General features: G+C 37.6%; 1 protein-coding gene across 1 annotated transcript in view; it reads right to left on the reverse strand.

The window, feature by feature from the left end:
* Window positions 1-5,135: 5,135 nt before the first annotated feature.
* The window catches only part of DPY19L4 (dpy-19 like 4), a 38,216-nt gene continuing 26,852 nt past the window's right edge, over window positions 5,136-16,499 (reverse strand). The window contains exons 12-19 of the mRNA XM_070942119.1: window positions 15,238-15,396; window positions 14,438-14,554; window positions 12,491-12,611; window positions 10,003-10,059; window positions 9,005-9,087; window positions 6,769-6,901; window positions 6,131-6,289; window positions 5,136-5,300 (exon numbers count right to left, since the gene is read on the reverse strand). Of these exons, the coding sequence (XP_070798220.1) occupies window positions 5,136-5,300; window positions 6,131-6,289; window positions 6,769-6,901; window positions 9,005-9,087; window positions 10,003-10,059; window positions 12,491-12,611; window positions 14,438-14,554; window positions 15,238-15,396 (994 nt within the window). The remainder of the gene's footprint in view (window positions 5,301-6,130; window positions 6,290-6,768; window positions 6,902-9,004; window positions 9,088-10,002; window positions 10,060-12,490; window positions 12,612-14,437; window positions 14,555-15,237; window positions 15,397-16,499) is intronic.

A 16,499-nucleotide genomic window follows, 5' to 3' on the forward strand; every position in this document is an offset into this window, starting at 1 on the left:
CAATGGGGAAGCCAGATTCACTTAACTGTATTACTAATTTAACAACTGCAGTGTAACAATCATGGTAAGAAGAGTCATAAAATGGTGCAAAACTCACTTCACAAATGTCTCACTTAGCAACAGAAATTTGGGGCTCAATTGTGGTCATTAAGTCGAGGACTACCTGTACAGTGTTTTTCTGTTAGGAGGGAACAGGACATGTTATTGAAACAACTAGGGCTCGTAACATTGGTTTGTTATCTTGACTAAAAAGCACAACATGAAAGCTTCAAGTAACACGTCATGATGGGTGTTATAGGATAATATTCAGGAACCCTTCTATTCACAACAAGGAATATGGAAGACTGAGACACATAGTTTAAGAAGTGTACAGTATGAAGTGCATGAATTAACAAATGCAAGATGAAGAGAAAAATATGTAATAGAGCTGAATGAAGATGTGATCTTGTGATGTTGATGAATACACACACTTGGAAGAGAAGGTGTGGAATAATTGAATAAAACGGTTAAAGTTTATGTCAGGCAGTATAAGCTGATGACAGCTAGAATATTAAAAACATTTAGCAGGAATTCATAGATTGGTGATAATTGCATGCCATGCCATGCTTCAGCAAATGGTGTTAATGAAAGAATCACTGATGAGTTTGGGGAAAATTGTGCAGTGTGAATGAATAGTATGTAAAAAGGCTGTTTTGTTTGTGACATGGAAAATAAAGTGAGAAGATACACATACAAAAAATAGTTTTTAGCCTGAATGAGGATGACTGCTTGATGGACATCTGCTTAGAAAAAGGGCCTACTTATTCTAGAAACACGATCGAAACGTCTGTTTACATGGATACATGGCAAGAGATTAATCTAAAATGATTGTTGTTTACAATGAAATATTAAGATAATTAGCAACGATCTTTATTTTTGGAGATGTTTTGAAAGTCTGCTCTACAGCTCTCTTAAATTTTTGCTTTGAAATAAGCAGAAATTGACAGTTTTGATATGATATGGTGAGTGCCTTGAGTTTTTTAGCAGCTCTTTTACTGTGGAAAGAAAGAACCAGAATTACCTTTCTCCTTCCTGAGATCAAAATGTTATCCCTAACCCTAACCCTTCTTTTCCAATTTAAACGTGGTTGTACCTGTCATTGGCCTAATTAACTGGGTGAATTCCCTGTGCATATTGCAAGCCAGTTATGGTGGTGTTGCATTTATCAATGATTGTAAATGCCTTCTAAAGATGCAGGATTGTAATTCCAGAAACCGTAATCCAACAAAGCTAAAAGGTACTAGGGCAGGAGTGTCAAACTCACAGTGGCGTCACATGACATATCGGGACTTTTCCCCCCTTCACTAAACCGGGCATGGTCAGTGTGTAACACATCCGGCCCAGGGGCCGGGAGTTTGACAGCTCTATACTAGGGAAAGCAACTAATTATTTTAGCAATGCAACATATGCTTTGTAGAAACCCTGGTTTCAAGTTTGCATCCACAAAGATGAATCATTTCAACCATCTGCACTTCTAAATAATATCAAATTAGACTGCTAGGTGGTGCGATTGTCTAAAACAGCAACCTATGTTCCCATGATAGCATATGTCTCCCTAACATATTTCCAGTAAAATCATGCTTTTTGATAGACTGAATGGATTGCATTTTTAACAATATTTTAAAAAAGTTTTCAGAAGAAAGGGAGAATAATTGAAGCAACTATCCGTGAGGAGGAAGAGGAGGATGGCTGTGTTCAAATAAAGTTAAACCCCGAAGCAGACAACCTCTTTATACATTTAAGTGAATACAGAAAAATAACTCTGCTAAAAAGGATATGGCTTACACACCTTTCTTATGGGTTAGTAGTTACTGTTATCAATCACTATATATTTCTCCTTTCTCCCTTCTGTAAGGCCTTCTTAAAACCAAATTCAAGACAAGGTCTTGTTTTGTGGATTTCTCAGGAAAAAAAATCTGCAAAGTGCACAAAGGTTTGAGTTTTACATTTTTTTAAAAAGAGAAGTTTACAAGGCACATTCTCCAACAGCATTGCAATACTGACAGCCAAGGTTTAGATCTTTGAGCATATGTGTTTTCAACAGCTATAATTATTTTTGAACTATATTAAGTGCGGGGAATACATACTTGTCATGCTTACATGATTCCACAATCTTGTTATTTTCCAAATCCTGAAGGAATAGCAAAAAATTAAACACAACTCCCTAAAAACTCCCAACACTTAATTCAGAAACCAGAAATGGAATTTAACACTGTTATGATTGAGCATTGGTCTCCCTGAGCCTTTAAGAGCTGTTTTTTTTTTTACATTACAAATTCCTTTTCAAAAGGATCTCATTACAACTCAGCATTTTAAGAGATTTTACAACTTGAAAGTTCTTATCCTTCAGTTCAAGCATAACCAGTGAAGTATGGGAAGATCCCCATTATTTAAATTATAAGACACACTGACACTCGAGAGAGAGATACACATTTCTTGCTCATGGTCAGAACTGTTTTCTGAGAATATACAGAACTGTAAAATTTTGTAACATAAATGTGTATTCTCTAAACTTTTACAATATTCAGCACTGGGAATAGTATTCAAAAGGAATTCATTTTAGGATTGTGAAATTTTATCTGCACTGGTTGGAAGGACTGGGATTCGTGAAAGGCCAATCCACTACAACTATTTCAGAGAATTAGAATTTGTGTTCAAAATTCAAGACCACTGAACGAAATGCTATCTGTATATATTTCTATAGGCTTCGCAAATAAAAATAAAAGAAAATGGCTTAATACCAAATGAGCAGAACATTTAAGAGCACAATTTATCATCTCTCCCTCAAATGTCACAACACCATGGTTAGCAGTAGTACTGTAAAGTTAATTTCTTTTAGAAATTAAAGCAAATGTATCTTTCATTAACTTACTGCTACAACATAAAAGCACAGAGACATAAACTTGTACAGAAATAAATGACTGTAATATTAAAGAAAATTACATTTCAATGCATTCCAGACTTTTGTCCCTTTTAAGATAATTTTACTCAAAACCCAGACTACAACAGGTTCTGTGAAGTGATTTGGTTTACACCGAAAACTGGTACACCTCTTATCTGAGAAAGTTGTCCTCTTCCCTGGAGTGCACAGATTTGGGAGGAATGCACACGGCACGGTGAAGGAGGAAAAGGACACTGCCTAGCCAGTCAGATGAGGCAAATCAGCCCTAGCGATCAATGGGGTCAGAGATGTCACAACTAGATTGCCCTCACATCCAGCTGATTTGGAGTGATTCTTTATGGCAGGAGGCAGGGCAGCCTGAAGGGAGAGGCCAAAAACATCAAGATGGTAGCCTAACTATGAGACCAAAGCCATTTTTACATGCACTAATGCACATACAAAAAAAGGACAGGGTTTTGAGTACATGGATGTGGGCACCATTCTTGACTTTTTCAGCCTCTGGTATGGATATCCCTGGCAGGATATTTCCAAGCTCAAATTAAATGTAAAATAAAATAATTACATTTTCAAATTCTTATGTTCAAGGAGCTTTGACTTGCACAATAAAAGGCAGCATTGATTAGCTTCCCTAAAAATGCCATACAACAAGACCATGATAAAATATTCACATTTTTTCTCTCTGGCTATTTCGTTAAGTATTATTAAGTATAATAATAAAGTCAGAAAAAATATAATTTTGGAATAAAATACTTTTTCAGCAAGTACACTAGGAACATCTTCAGGGCATACAGTTAAATAACTTTTTAATTCAAGACCATGAGATCAAACACAGGAGAAATTCAGAGAACAAAAGTAGAAAAGGAAGTTTAACAATAAAAAAGCTGTGAAGAATAAAGTTATACTAAAATATAATAAGAACTTTTACTTTATGAAAGTAAGCCAATTTACATTATTAGTTTGGTCATTAGTGGCATTTTGACTTAATTTTGCAGAAATATTTTAACCAGACAATTGCCACATTCGGATGTCAAGCCAGAAATCCGGATTTAATTAAAAAAAACAAAAATGAGTATGTAAATATGGTTTGCTTGCTCCACCATTCAAATGGATGAAGAAATCAGGAATAAATAAAATTTAACTGCAGCTACCAAAATACATAAGGATTCATGAACAAAATCTGATCTTTTATTTTGGCTTACAAATCCAAATTTATCTGGGCATATTATAAAATCAATGAATAGAAGAGCAAATGGGTGGAATATTCTTCTTAAGCCACAATGAATAATTTGTCCTGATAACGACTAGGAACAAATGATAAATGCAAATAATTACACAAAAACATAAGCAATGAACAGAATAATCCCACAAAGTAGAAAGTAGTTGAAGCTAAACTTCTAGAATATGAGCCGTCAACCTTTTCTTATTAAAGGGCTAAATTTTATGTTGGTTCATTACTTTTTTTAGATAGGACATAATGCCTAAAATATATGATTTACAGAACTGAAAGGAAATCTTTATTTAATTCAACTTATTTAGAATACTATTATTGATTGGGTACCTAAACCAAACCTTTCACCAAACATAAGAGTATAATAATGCTCTACTAAAAATAATAATAAAAAAGATAGCCCCAATCAGAGAGTTGCTCTCAGCCAACAGCTTAGTCTGCACAGCCTTACTCCTCAGTCTATCATTCTCAGCCATTTGTCTCCCTACTTTTCCCATAGTAACAAATTCCAGGAATATAGTGGGATTTCCAAACTAATGAAAATAGCGGAACGTTCCCCATCCCACCCCACTTCCAAACCCAGATATATGTATATAACCGGAGAATAATGTCCAGCAAATTCTCTTATTCCTTTTTTTGTATTTGCCAACATAAATAAACATAGCTAAAAAAGTAATTGCTATGAAACTGAAACCAAATTGATGTTAAAAGTGAAAAACTGGAAAGATGCCTTTTAATTCTTGGAAGACAGTTGTATCTTCTATAGTTCTGGGCATATCTCTCTCTTGTGAGAGATGCCTGTGTCAGTCTGTAATAGTCATGCAGGATACACTACGCAGTTTTCATGTAGTCAATGATGTGCCTTTGTGTGCATCTGCAATTTATATGCAATAGAAAAAAGGTTTGTTGGAAACCTTAGCCTTTTTAAAAATTACGCAAAGTCCATCTTCAAAGGATGCAAAAATCTCAGGATTGAAAAGATATTATAGAATTGATTTTATATACCAAGTAAGACCTATTCCAGTATACTCGTGTGAAGTAATTCACATATGGAGAATAGTTCATTTTGATCTCCTGACAAAACCGCCCATATTTTGAGAAGCCAGAGCTGTCATTTTCTTCATAATAAACCTAGAGGAAAACAAGAAAACAATAAACAACAAAATACATATTTATCTTCAGGGAGGAATCAAATACATTTTATATTGGAATCCTTAATTAAATTCATGTTTATAATGCCAATGTGAAAGTAGTAATATTACTACAATATTAGGTTCCAATGGAAGTGCTTTATACAAAAAGGAGCAATTTTAAAAACTAAAAATGTTATACGCATGTAACCAGTTAATTTGTTTGCTTTTTAAAAAGGATTTTTATTCCACTGTTTTTTCATACACAACTCAAGGTGAGGGTCATACCAATACCCCTTTTCCCTCTGATTTTCTCCAAAGTAACAACCCTGTGAGGTGAGGTGGGCTGAGAATGACTGGTTTTGCCCAAGGAGGAACTAGAATTCAGTTTTCTGATTTCTAGGTCATCATCTTAACCAATATTAGTAGTGTTTGATTTATGACTATTTACTCAGAGATCAGTTATGACATTGTTGAGCGAAGGAACTTACAACTGGTCCCTGAAGGATTTGCTTTCACTTCAAATGTGTGTGCGTGTGGAGCATTCACATTGTGGCATTGGGCTAAATCGAAAGAACTCGGTTTCAATGCATTGCTCAGCTATGATTACCTTCCATGACTGCTTTTCAGAATCTTATACAGGTTATACAGATGAATAGGTCACAAGATGTATCCTATGTAATATTTATCTGTAGCAATCACCATTGAGCAAGTAGATCTTGCTTCTGAAAAAATGTGCTGAATTTGGCTCACACACTTATTATGCAAATTATTAATGTATCATGTAAACTACAAGAGCTGGTGACTGAACTATGTCACACTACTACTTACATGACCATTGGCAATATCTAATAAGTCTTTAACCCTGCATCCTCTCACTGGTCCAACTTCATTGCAAATTGAATCTTCTATGACCAGATACGTAGCTTTGTAAGATGTGAGTATTTTGTAGATATCCTCAGCTGATCTTTTGGAATAGATCTGAAAAATCTATGGATTGAAAAGATATTTAGTTGAAAATATGTATGCTGGAAGCAATAGCTGGTTATCATTTTGGAAGAGAAGATGAGGAGCCTGGAAGCAAAATCACCCATCCTCTCCCCAGATTAATCCAAAAAGATGAGGAATTATTGGATTGTCTATAGGGAGTACTTATGGACAAGCTATTGTATGTAGAAGCTCCCTAGAACAGAAAGTAAAGCTAGATGGAGGGGACAGAGAGATGGGAAAATTTGACATTTTAAAAAAAATATTGGTGTCTGCAGTTTCAGAATAGATTTCAATGCCTTCCTGTGAGAAATCTGTCTGGACCTCTGGATAAAGAGCAGCTGCCACAAGCTTCAGAGATTGAGAAATAGTATTGTACATTATGTATTTACCTATGAAGTTTGAGTTCAGGTTATCTGAAAAAAGTTCCAGTTTTAGTTTTACATGCAAGGCACCTGCTATCTTAGGGTAAATGGACTCACATTTTCATTTCTCTTTTGCAGGTCATCATCATTATACAGGGGTAGATTTGTCACCATCCATCCAGTGCACAGTCTGATTGCACCCATTAACTGTGGACTTCCAGCAAAGACGGCAGCAATAGGAGCCTGTCTTCTGTAAAAAAAATAATGAGGCCTTGTCTCTCACATATTCCATGAAGAATTCCATGAAGAACATATAGAATTCAGAAATCCTGTTCGAGCCAGATTTTGTTCCTCAGTGTAAAGGTCAGTTCTTTGTAAGAATCCAGATGGTGGTTTTATAAATAACTCACCCGTTACCAGTAAAAAGACCTGCCTCCTTGCCAGTTCACAGAAAAGTCATTATAATAAAATTACAAAAGGATTGGCCCAATTGATTTAGGGGACAAAAGACTTCTAATGCTGGTAACCTAATCCCCATGACTTCAATAAATCTTAAAACAACTCTGTAGGTTTATGCCTAGAAAAAGGATTGCTGCCCCAAAGCCTGGCACTTATTGGCCCAGAAGCAATTACAGTCAATGGTACTTTGGCACGGCTTCCAGCTGATCACACCTTTTCCTGCACAATTAGACATGTTTTCATAACATCATAAAATCTGGTAATGTGTTCCTTGCAGTCAGTGGCGAAATCCAATTTTTTTAGTACCGGTTCTGTGGCCGTGGTTTGGTGAGCTTGGCGTGGCTTGGTGGGCATGGCAGGGGAAGGATACTGCAAAATCTCCACTCCCACCCCACTCCAGGGGAAGGATACTGCAAAATCCCCATTCCCTCCCCACTCCTGGGAGAAGGATACTGCAAAATCTCCATTCACACCCCATTCTGGGGCCAGCCAGAGGTGGTATTTGCTGGTTCTCCGAACTACTCAAAATTTCCGCTACCGGTTCTCCAGAACCTGTCAGAACCTACCGGATTTCACCCCTGCTTGCGGTCCTGCCTCTGAAAAGTTTTTGTTTGGGTATGTAGCTTTATTACTTTGTTTCACTGACTGAAAATGCTGTTTTTGTTTTTAAGCTGCTGAATAGTTTGGGTCTATGTCAACGATAGACATTTCCTCCTTCCTTCTTGTCTCGTGTAAACTGACCTGTTTTGTGCTGGGTTTGAGTTCCTGGCTTGCTTAAAAAGGAAACAAGTCAGAGTTCCTGATTCAAATATTGATGCTAAAGAAACTATGGTTTGTACAAATGTATAATGATAGTTTCCAAAGCAGACCTGGGCATTTTACAGCCTATGGGCCACATACGGCCTGTTACAGCCCATGGGCCACAATCAGCCCTTTGGTTGTTTCTGTGTGGCTCGTGAAAGTAGTGGTGGCAATGGTGGCAGCAGCCCTATTAGTTCAGCCAGTGGTGAAACGTAAAATTTGTTACTACTGATTCTGTGGGTGTGGCTTAGTGGTGGTGGGGTAATGTGACTGGGTGGACGTGGTGAACTTTTTTTTTTTTTTTTACTTTTCAAACCATTTTTTCTACAACTTCTTCAGCTGAAGAGGTTGTAAAAAACAATGCTTTTAAAAGTCTCTGCCGATCAGGCAACTCAGCTGGGATCGTCAGAGGTTTTTAAAAGAAAAAAAGCCTCTGCTGATCAGACAACTCACCTGGGATGGTCAGAGGCTTTTAAAAGCATTTTTTTCTACAACCTCTTCAGCTGAAGAGGTTGTAGAAAAAAATGCTTTTAAAAGCCTCTGACCGTCCCAGCTGAGCCGCACGATCATCAGAGGCTTTTTTTTTTACTTTTAAAAGCATTTTTTCAGCCGAAGAGGTTGTAGAAAAAATGCTTTTAAATTTTTTTTAAAAAAGCCTCTGATGATTGTGCGGCTAGGCTGGGCATGGGGGGGGGAGGGATTTTTGCTACAGGTTCTCCAAACCACCTGCCGTCATCGCTACCGGATCGGGTGATCCGGTCTGAACCAGGAGCATTTCACCCCTGAGTTCAGCCCTCTGAACAATCCGTTTCCCAGGTGCACCTGTGGGAAAATTAATTGCCCACCCCCGTTCTAAAGCCTTCTCAATCATCTTGTAATAATCAAATTTCAAACATGTGAAAATGATGGTGTATCAATTAATGCTCATGTGGTTAAACCACTAAGAGTTTTTAGATAACAGTGTTATAGCACACAACAAGCCTGGATAAACTCAGGAAAGAATTCTTGAACCAACTATGTGATAAATGATGACTGTGAATCATAGATTACCAACATATTCTGAAATTAGAAAAAAATAATAATTATTACTTACTTAATCCAGGTCATGAGTCCTACTGTATCAGGGTCATAAAATTCTTGGAGCTCTGAGAGTTCTGCCATTATCCTAGGAAAAAACTAAAAGGAAGCACCAAGGCTATGAACTGTGGGAAGACAAATTACAAAACTTTAAATAATGCAGGAAAGTGGACTAAAAACACCTTTCTAGCTTTACCATCAAACCACATTTTACATGCTCAAAAATCCATTTGCTACATACAGCAAAATTCCGTTTCTTTGTCATAATGCACCTTAATAGAAATGCATCTTTTGGGTTCATCTAATTAAATCTCTTAGGGTATTAATATAAGTACTCCTAGTTTTGTTAAGATATTCAATATCATTCAAAGATCTTTTAAAAACATTATTAGAATTGCATGTGAGATAAAGCTAAAACCTCCTTCAAGCCCAGTCCATGTAATTTTCTTGGCAGCATTATAGAAAGCTGTAGCCACTGCTTTCTTCCAAGATAGTTCTCACTCTAGCTAAAGTGTTTCTCAACCTTGACAACTTAAAGATGTGTGGACTTCAACTTCTAGAATTCCCCAGCCAGAATTCCAAACGGGGCGGAGCCAAGATGGAGGACTGGTAGGATATATGCTTCTCCTGCTCAGCTTTTAAGTTTTTACTTTTTTACTTCCAAACATTGCTGTAGCTTATCGCCCTAGTATTCACTGGATGTTTCCCATCCAAATGTTAACCAAGCCCAATCTTGCATAGCTTGTGAATCTAAAGTCAGCCAAGTACAATCATGGTTAAGACAAAAAGTACTATCTAGTTTTATGTTCCATGTAAGTGCTACTGTTTTAGGTGCAGACATTTGGTTAAATATCCTTATAGGAAATTTCTGTGTGCAAGCTTGCTATACATAATGTGGTGAACTGTATCAAAAGCAAGTATTAGCTCTTATCATTAAATCTTCCAATATTCTGCATAGTTAGGAGGAGGAGCGGGAAGGCAATATTTATATTGTATATAATATTCTATTCTTACCTCTTTCCACAAACTAAATCCTATAATAGCTGGAACAGCCATACTCAGAATGAGAGCCTAGAAAAGTAAACAGACAGATAAAATAGTTATATTTCGGAGTTTCTTTTTGGTTCCCACCTATGCAGATTCTTTCAAATCACTCCTGTACATGTCTTGGGGCTACAGTTCTACTTAGGAATACATCCCATTGATTTTTTTTAATAGGCATATGTAAGATTATATCTTAACATTGATGAAAGATGGCATATAGCAATGATTGCTAATCTTTTTGCCGTTCTGTGCCAAAAGCAGGGGGAGCATGGCAGGGTTGCGCACGTGTGTGCCCACATCCATAATTCAATGCGCCCCGGCCCCCTGCATGTGACCCCCCATGCTCCCCACGCTTTTGGCATGCGGTGGCACAGTGGGCCCAGTAGGCCCATTTTTCACCCTCCCCAGGCTTCAGAGGCTTTCTTGGAGCCTGGGGAGGGTGAAAAACGGGCTTCCCCACCCGCTGGAGGCCCTCCGGAGGCCGGAAACAGCCGGGCTCTGGTGAGCCCGGAAGGCCCAAAAATCAGCTGGCCGGCACGTGCATGCGCACCGGAGCTGTGCTAGGGCAACGCTCGCGTGCCCACCGATATGGCTCCGCGTGCCACCTGTGGCACACGTGCCATAGGTTCGCCATCACGGGCATATAGAGTTCCTTTGGAGGAGAGTAGCAGTCCGTAAGTGCAACAATAAATGGTTCAGCTGTACGAGGAAATCCTCATTTCAGGCTGCCAATACACTGCCATTAAATGGCAAAAGAGTTGTACCTCTAATGTATGCTCATCTAGGGAAGAGATGTAATACACATATTATCCAGAAAATGCAAAATTGGCAGATGGTAGCTCTACCAGATTTGAGTGGATGATACCTATGCTCAAAAAATGGCCAATAAATGTACAGTAGTGGCCAAAATTGTGGAAACCTTTTGGGAAAAGTGTATTTTTGAGGTTTGATGGCTAATGGCACCACTTTTTGGGGAGTTTCAAGATAATCATATTCCACTGCTGGAATGGCCTAGGAATAGCCCAGACCTTAACCCAAATGAAAATCTATGGAACCAACTACAGAAACTTGTTAGTCAGAAGCGATCCAGCAATAAAACCCAGTTAATAGATGCAATCATTCAATCTTGGTTTCACATTATAACAGCTGCAGAATTAAAAGACATGGTTCATTTCATGGGAAGACATTGTAAGGCTGGAATTCATGCTAAAGGTTACCCAACTAAGTATTAACTGACGTGATAATTTTTGTATATCTCGTTTTTCTACGTGCTTCACTTTTCTTCTTTATACTGTAGCTGCTACTCTAACAGCAAACCCTTCATAGAAGTTATTGCATTACATTCTTGATTAAATTATCTTTCCATTGATATATAATTTTATGGTATTACTCCCCAAAAAAGTGGTGTTATTAGCTAGTTTTAGAAAATACACTTTTCCCAAAAGGTTTCCACAATTTTGGCCACTACTGTACAAAAGGAGCACATTTTCAGTTACGTATGTATCATGTAAGCACATGTGAGCCAGCAGACACACTCATACACATAAGATACAAAAATGCCTATATTTCTCCAGCTCCAGTGAGACAACCATCAATAAAGTTCAGACATTTACTCAACCAAGTATTCACATTGCCATATGTTACTACAGCCTCTGCTTTGCAACAAACAGAAGGGGAAGAAGAAGACAAGATATAATCTAGCGTCCACTTAGTACCCTAAGCAGGTTGCCAATATAGTCTTTCCTTCTTCTGATTGGTCTTTAGCCCTTGAGGAGGTTATTTCGCCAGGCAATCAATATCACAGAATAAATGAGAACAGTCATAGAATACCAATACTTCTGTAGCCTCCCTTGGCCATAACTAAGCCATTCATCTGTCACGATCACACTGTAACTCACATTTTGCCTGACTCATGAGACTTCTCTAAACCTACAGTTCTTCAGCCAAATAACAAATCAAATATAATGATGCATCCAGAACTGCAACGATCATGTTAAAATAATATGCAAGTTAGAGATAGTACAAGTCTCTACAACCTCAAGTCTTTTCCTATCTTTATCTATAAAAGCCTATGCAGCAAGCCCCATCCATAAACCATACCCTTCGAATCCTACCCATATCAATTTTCCCTAAAATGATTGCCTCCTAGAACAGGGGTGTCCAACCTTGGCAACTTTAAGCCTGGCGGACTTCAACTCCCAGAATTCTGAGAGTTGAAGTCCGCCAGGCTTAAAGTTGCCAAGGTTGGAGACCCCTGTCTAGAAAACTCAGACCAGCCCTTGACCAAGCAACCAAGACTTCAAAAAACTGTTGTCTGAACATATCTAGAAGATAACAGGCTAGAAAGGCTTGGCCATATCCTGTCTGCAGACCATGATTTTGAAGAGAGATGACTTTTTATATGCTTACCAGTGAATACAGCCATTCCTTACAGCCACTATAAAGAAGATGAACTCACCAGCAGAACAGGATGCACAGTTTTCAGTCGGATCCACTTGAAAAGAGTCGTCCAAAGCTCAGGAGAACAGACTCCAAATGCCGCAATCATACAAACATACGGAGTCCACACGTATTTCATTCTAGAGAAACAACACAAATCCAGAAAAAAAGATAAAGGGGTGGTACTGATGTCGCAAAAAAGAAAGGACAAGTTTGGCAGAACCCGCTGAACTCAGACTTGAGAAATGAGAAATAGAGTTAAATTTCATCTACACTATATTGATACTTCACTGCCAATTCTAAGATAGCTTCATGGGCACCGATTTCATGTGCACAAACAAGAAACAAAATGGAAATCTGTGAGGCATTTGTAACCCTCTGCAAACTTTGCAAACAGACTTCTGTTACCATGTGAAAACTGGTACCAACTGTTTCTGAGAAGTCAAGAACAAACGGGGTCACATTCTCCCTGTTCTTCTGATAATGTCACGTATCAGGATGATCAAGGCTTTTATAGTGCCAAAAATTAGGTGTCTTCTATGTGCATCTAAGCAATTCTTTTTATTTATCAGTGCCCAAAGCTGTATCATGTCAGCTCAACAGGAATGTCAGCTATTTGTTATCTATAAGATTTGCAAGTTCCTGGAAGATTCACCTATACAGTATGTGACTTTCTTTAAGGTTGGGTAATATCAGATATTATATTAAACAATAAAACAATACTGTTACCCTATGAATAGGAACATTTGTTATTCAGAAACAAATGGTCTTGATTATGTATTTTCCCCTCGATTAGGAACAGCAGGTAATGTTTCTTCACCATGTCTGTTCACTCGTATATAAGGGCAAAATATAAGCGGCAGCCTTAGTTTTGTTTTCTAAAGGGCAAATAACAACTGCCCAACCTCTATTAGTCCCAACCCATATGGCCAATGGACATGCTAGAAGGTGCAACAAAAACATCTCAGAGCACCCAAGATAGCCTTATATCAGGTCATCCAAGATGTCCAAAAGATGGTTGCAGAATTTGAAAGAAGGAAAATATAAACACATTACTGGACCTACATAACGTTTATTTCTGATGAAATACTTTTATATTTAACTACATACAAATAAAATTAAAGCAAATTTTTATCTGGTTTTCCTACTACTCCTTGGAGTGTGGCTCTTGGCATATAATTCAAAGATTAGATGCAACCCTCAACCATGGTTCTTAAGATCACAGGTTGCCCACCTAAGTCTGATATTGCAATGATCGATATCAAGTGTAAGATTCTGTAATGCAATAGATTAAGCTGTATTTTATTGGTAGTCACAAGTTTGCACAATGGCAGCTGGTTGTTTGTAATCATTTATTTTAAAGGGAACCAAGGCAATAACAACATCAAAAATCTTTCTTTCAGTTTGTGTTTTTCATGGTAGCCAATCAGATACTTTTGGGAAGCTCACAAACATGAGAATGTATTCCTTCTTTATTACTGTTTCTAGGCAACTATGCAGAGATATTCCATAAGCAATGTTTGAAGTAACATAAAGCCAATCACAGTCAGCAGTCATTTATAAGCTTATCTCTACCTGATTTTTCTATAACTGCCTTTTAAAATAATCTAATTTGGTGATTAATGCTGCACCTTGTAGGAGCAAACGCCTTAAGTTGATTTTCTACTATGTTACTAATTCTCATCTTTTTATACGTGCAAAACACATTTTGATGAGCCCAGAAGTAATAACAAATTCACTTAAATAGAGATTCCCACTGCAACTCTCCCTGCTAAGCTGTTCTTCGATATAAAGATGCTTGTAATTCAAGGCTGTTATTAACCAGCCACCAATATTTATTTAAAAATCATAATCATCCTTATCCATGTTCAAGTAATTTTTAAAAAATCCGTATGCATAACATAAACAGTAATATCTTCCACCTTCCCAGTGAAAAGAAATCCATGCAGCCTTCTCACGGACTCACCCTTCCATCATCATAGAAAGCAACCCCAAGGAAACTGTGTGCAATATATGGTAGGCTACTTCTGGTCTTTCACCAATCCCACACTCATGTGTGGTTGGCTCGTTGACTTGTTTATTGCTGTGACAGCGGAAGAGAAAGAAGACGGAGTCATCATACCTCTCTCTCTCTCTCTCTCTCTTATGGAGTCTGCTTGACAATTAAACGACCCACCAGACCCAACAATTGTACTCTTCGTTATATTTTCTCTTAAATCTAAACTCTGATGTCTTAACAATAATTCAAGAAAACTGTGTAGCAAAGAAGTTACCAAGGACAGAATGAGGTACAAACACCCCCAGGCATTCTAAATACATACTATAACGTATGAATGGATAATGAATTCTGCCCAGTTCAAGAACTTATCACAAATTCTTGGATTTTTCTAACTATCCAGAAATGCTTTCTAATATCAAGAATTTTTTAAATAGTCATAAGCTATTTGCAACAGGTTCCAATTATAGATCTGGAAGTATTTGAGGGAGGAAATGTAAGAAAGTCTACAACAAATGCAAAGACAGCTCACGTTCTTTCTACCTAATTTTGAAGATGAAGGACAAAAGTGTTAAACACATATGCAAATATGACATGCAGGTATCATACTTATACCATATGCAAAGGAAGTTAGAATTCAAATTTAATTCTACCACTGAATAGTTTGGGAACCCCTTACGCAACATGTAATGGGTGTATCATTTACACCAAGTAACTAGTATCTACAGAAACTATGGAACAAAAATGAAACTTGATAAAAATCAATTTACCTCATTTTCTTAAAGGAAGCCTGACCCACAGAAGCAAGGCAAATAATTAGCACCAAAATGTAGAATGGCAATAGCGAAGAATGAGTAAGCCGCAGGAAGAAGTCTTGGGATGGTGTCTGAAGTGATTCTTGACAAAGCAGCCAATTAACTGTGAAGTTCCTGTTCATGTCAATGGAAGCGAAACACATTAAATAGCCAGACATGATCCCAGCCAATCAGAATAACCTGCTAAACTGACTGGATTGGCATGGAAAAGACTATTCCCTAAATATATCTTCATTTTGCTCAGAAATAAATGTTTAAAAGAACAAGCAACGGGGCCACCTACAGAGCTTATTTCATCGGTTTTATTTGTTCGTTTGTTTGTTAATTTTTATGCTGCCCATCTCCTCTATAAATTCTATTTAACAAAATCACAGTGAAGGCCGAGTGGCTCATTTTGGCCTTTCAGTGGGAGACTAGGGAGACTCTCCAAAGTAAAACAATGAGAACAAAGAAAAGTGTGTAGCTGTTAATTTAACAGCTTTAAGTTAACGTACACTTTAATTAAAATATGTTTTTTCACAATTGTTGAATAACTTTTTTCTTTGGCTGGGTGCGTTTAAATTAAGATTTGAAGGCATGTTTTAGAAAGTTTTAGGGGCTGCTCTTAAGTTTTCCAGGGGCCAGATGTATGTTTGGCCTGAGTCTATTCAACCCCATTTTATCCGGAATTCTTCCACTTTCACAGTCTGTGAGCATCTTCTACAGAAAGACAACTTGATGCTCTCAGATGAGGCCACCTTTCCACCTTCCCCTGTACATAAGCATGTTTCTTTTTTCCCAAATGTTCCATCTGCTTCCTCACATGCTGTCTACCTAGCAGCTACTTCAGCTTTGCTTTCCATTTAACTCCTTGACCTGTCTTTTAGCTTCTCCCTCAAGTTTACTAGTCCACAGATCTCACTTAACTAACAGCTACTCCTGAGATCTCTCACTAAATAAGACGTGTTTTGTGGAAACCCACTTGATGATGCTAATTCTTATTTCTGTCAATCCCAGGCAGCATGTTTGATGATCAGGGCTGATCAAATTGATGCAGACCTCAATCATAAAAACATTCCACAAGAAAAAAGCACGAAACAAAGCAAACTAAAGGAATATATAAAATTATTCCAGATCTGCTGTTTGGTAATTTATTGTGTTCTTACTGGTACCTGAACCTCAGTTTACAAGGGACTAGTGCCAGATGTAGCATATGGAGCCATATTTCCAGGCAGGCG

This window comes from Pituophis catenifer, unplaced genomic scaffold, assembly GCF_029215685.1.
Source record: "Pituophis catenifer annectens isolate HBS135680 unplaced genomic scaffold, rPitCat1.0.hap2 SCAF_3, whole genome shotgun sequence".
Lineage (NCBI taxonomy): Eukaryota > Metazoa > Chordata > Lepidosauria > Squamata > Colubridae > Pituophis > Pituophis catenifer.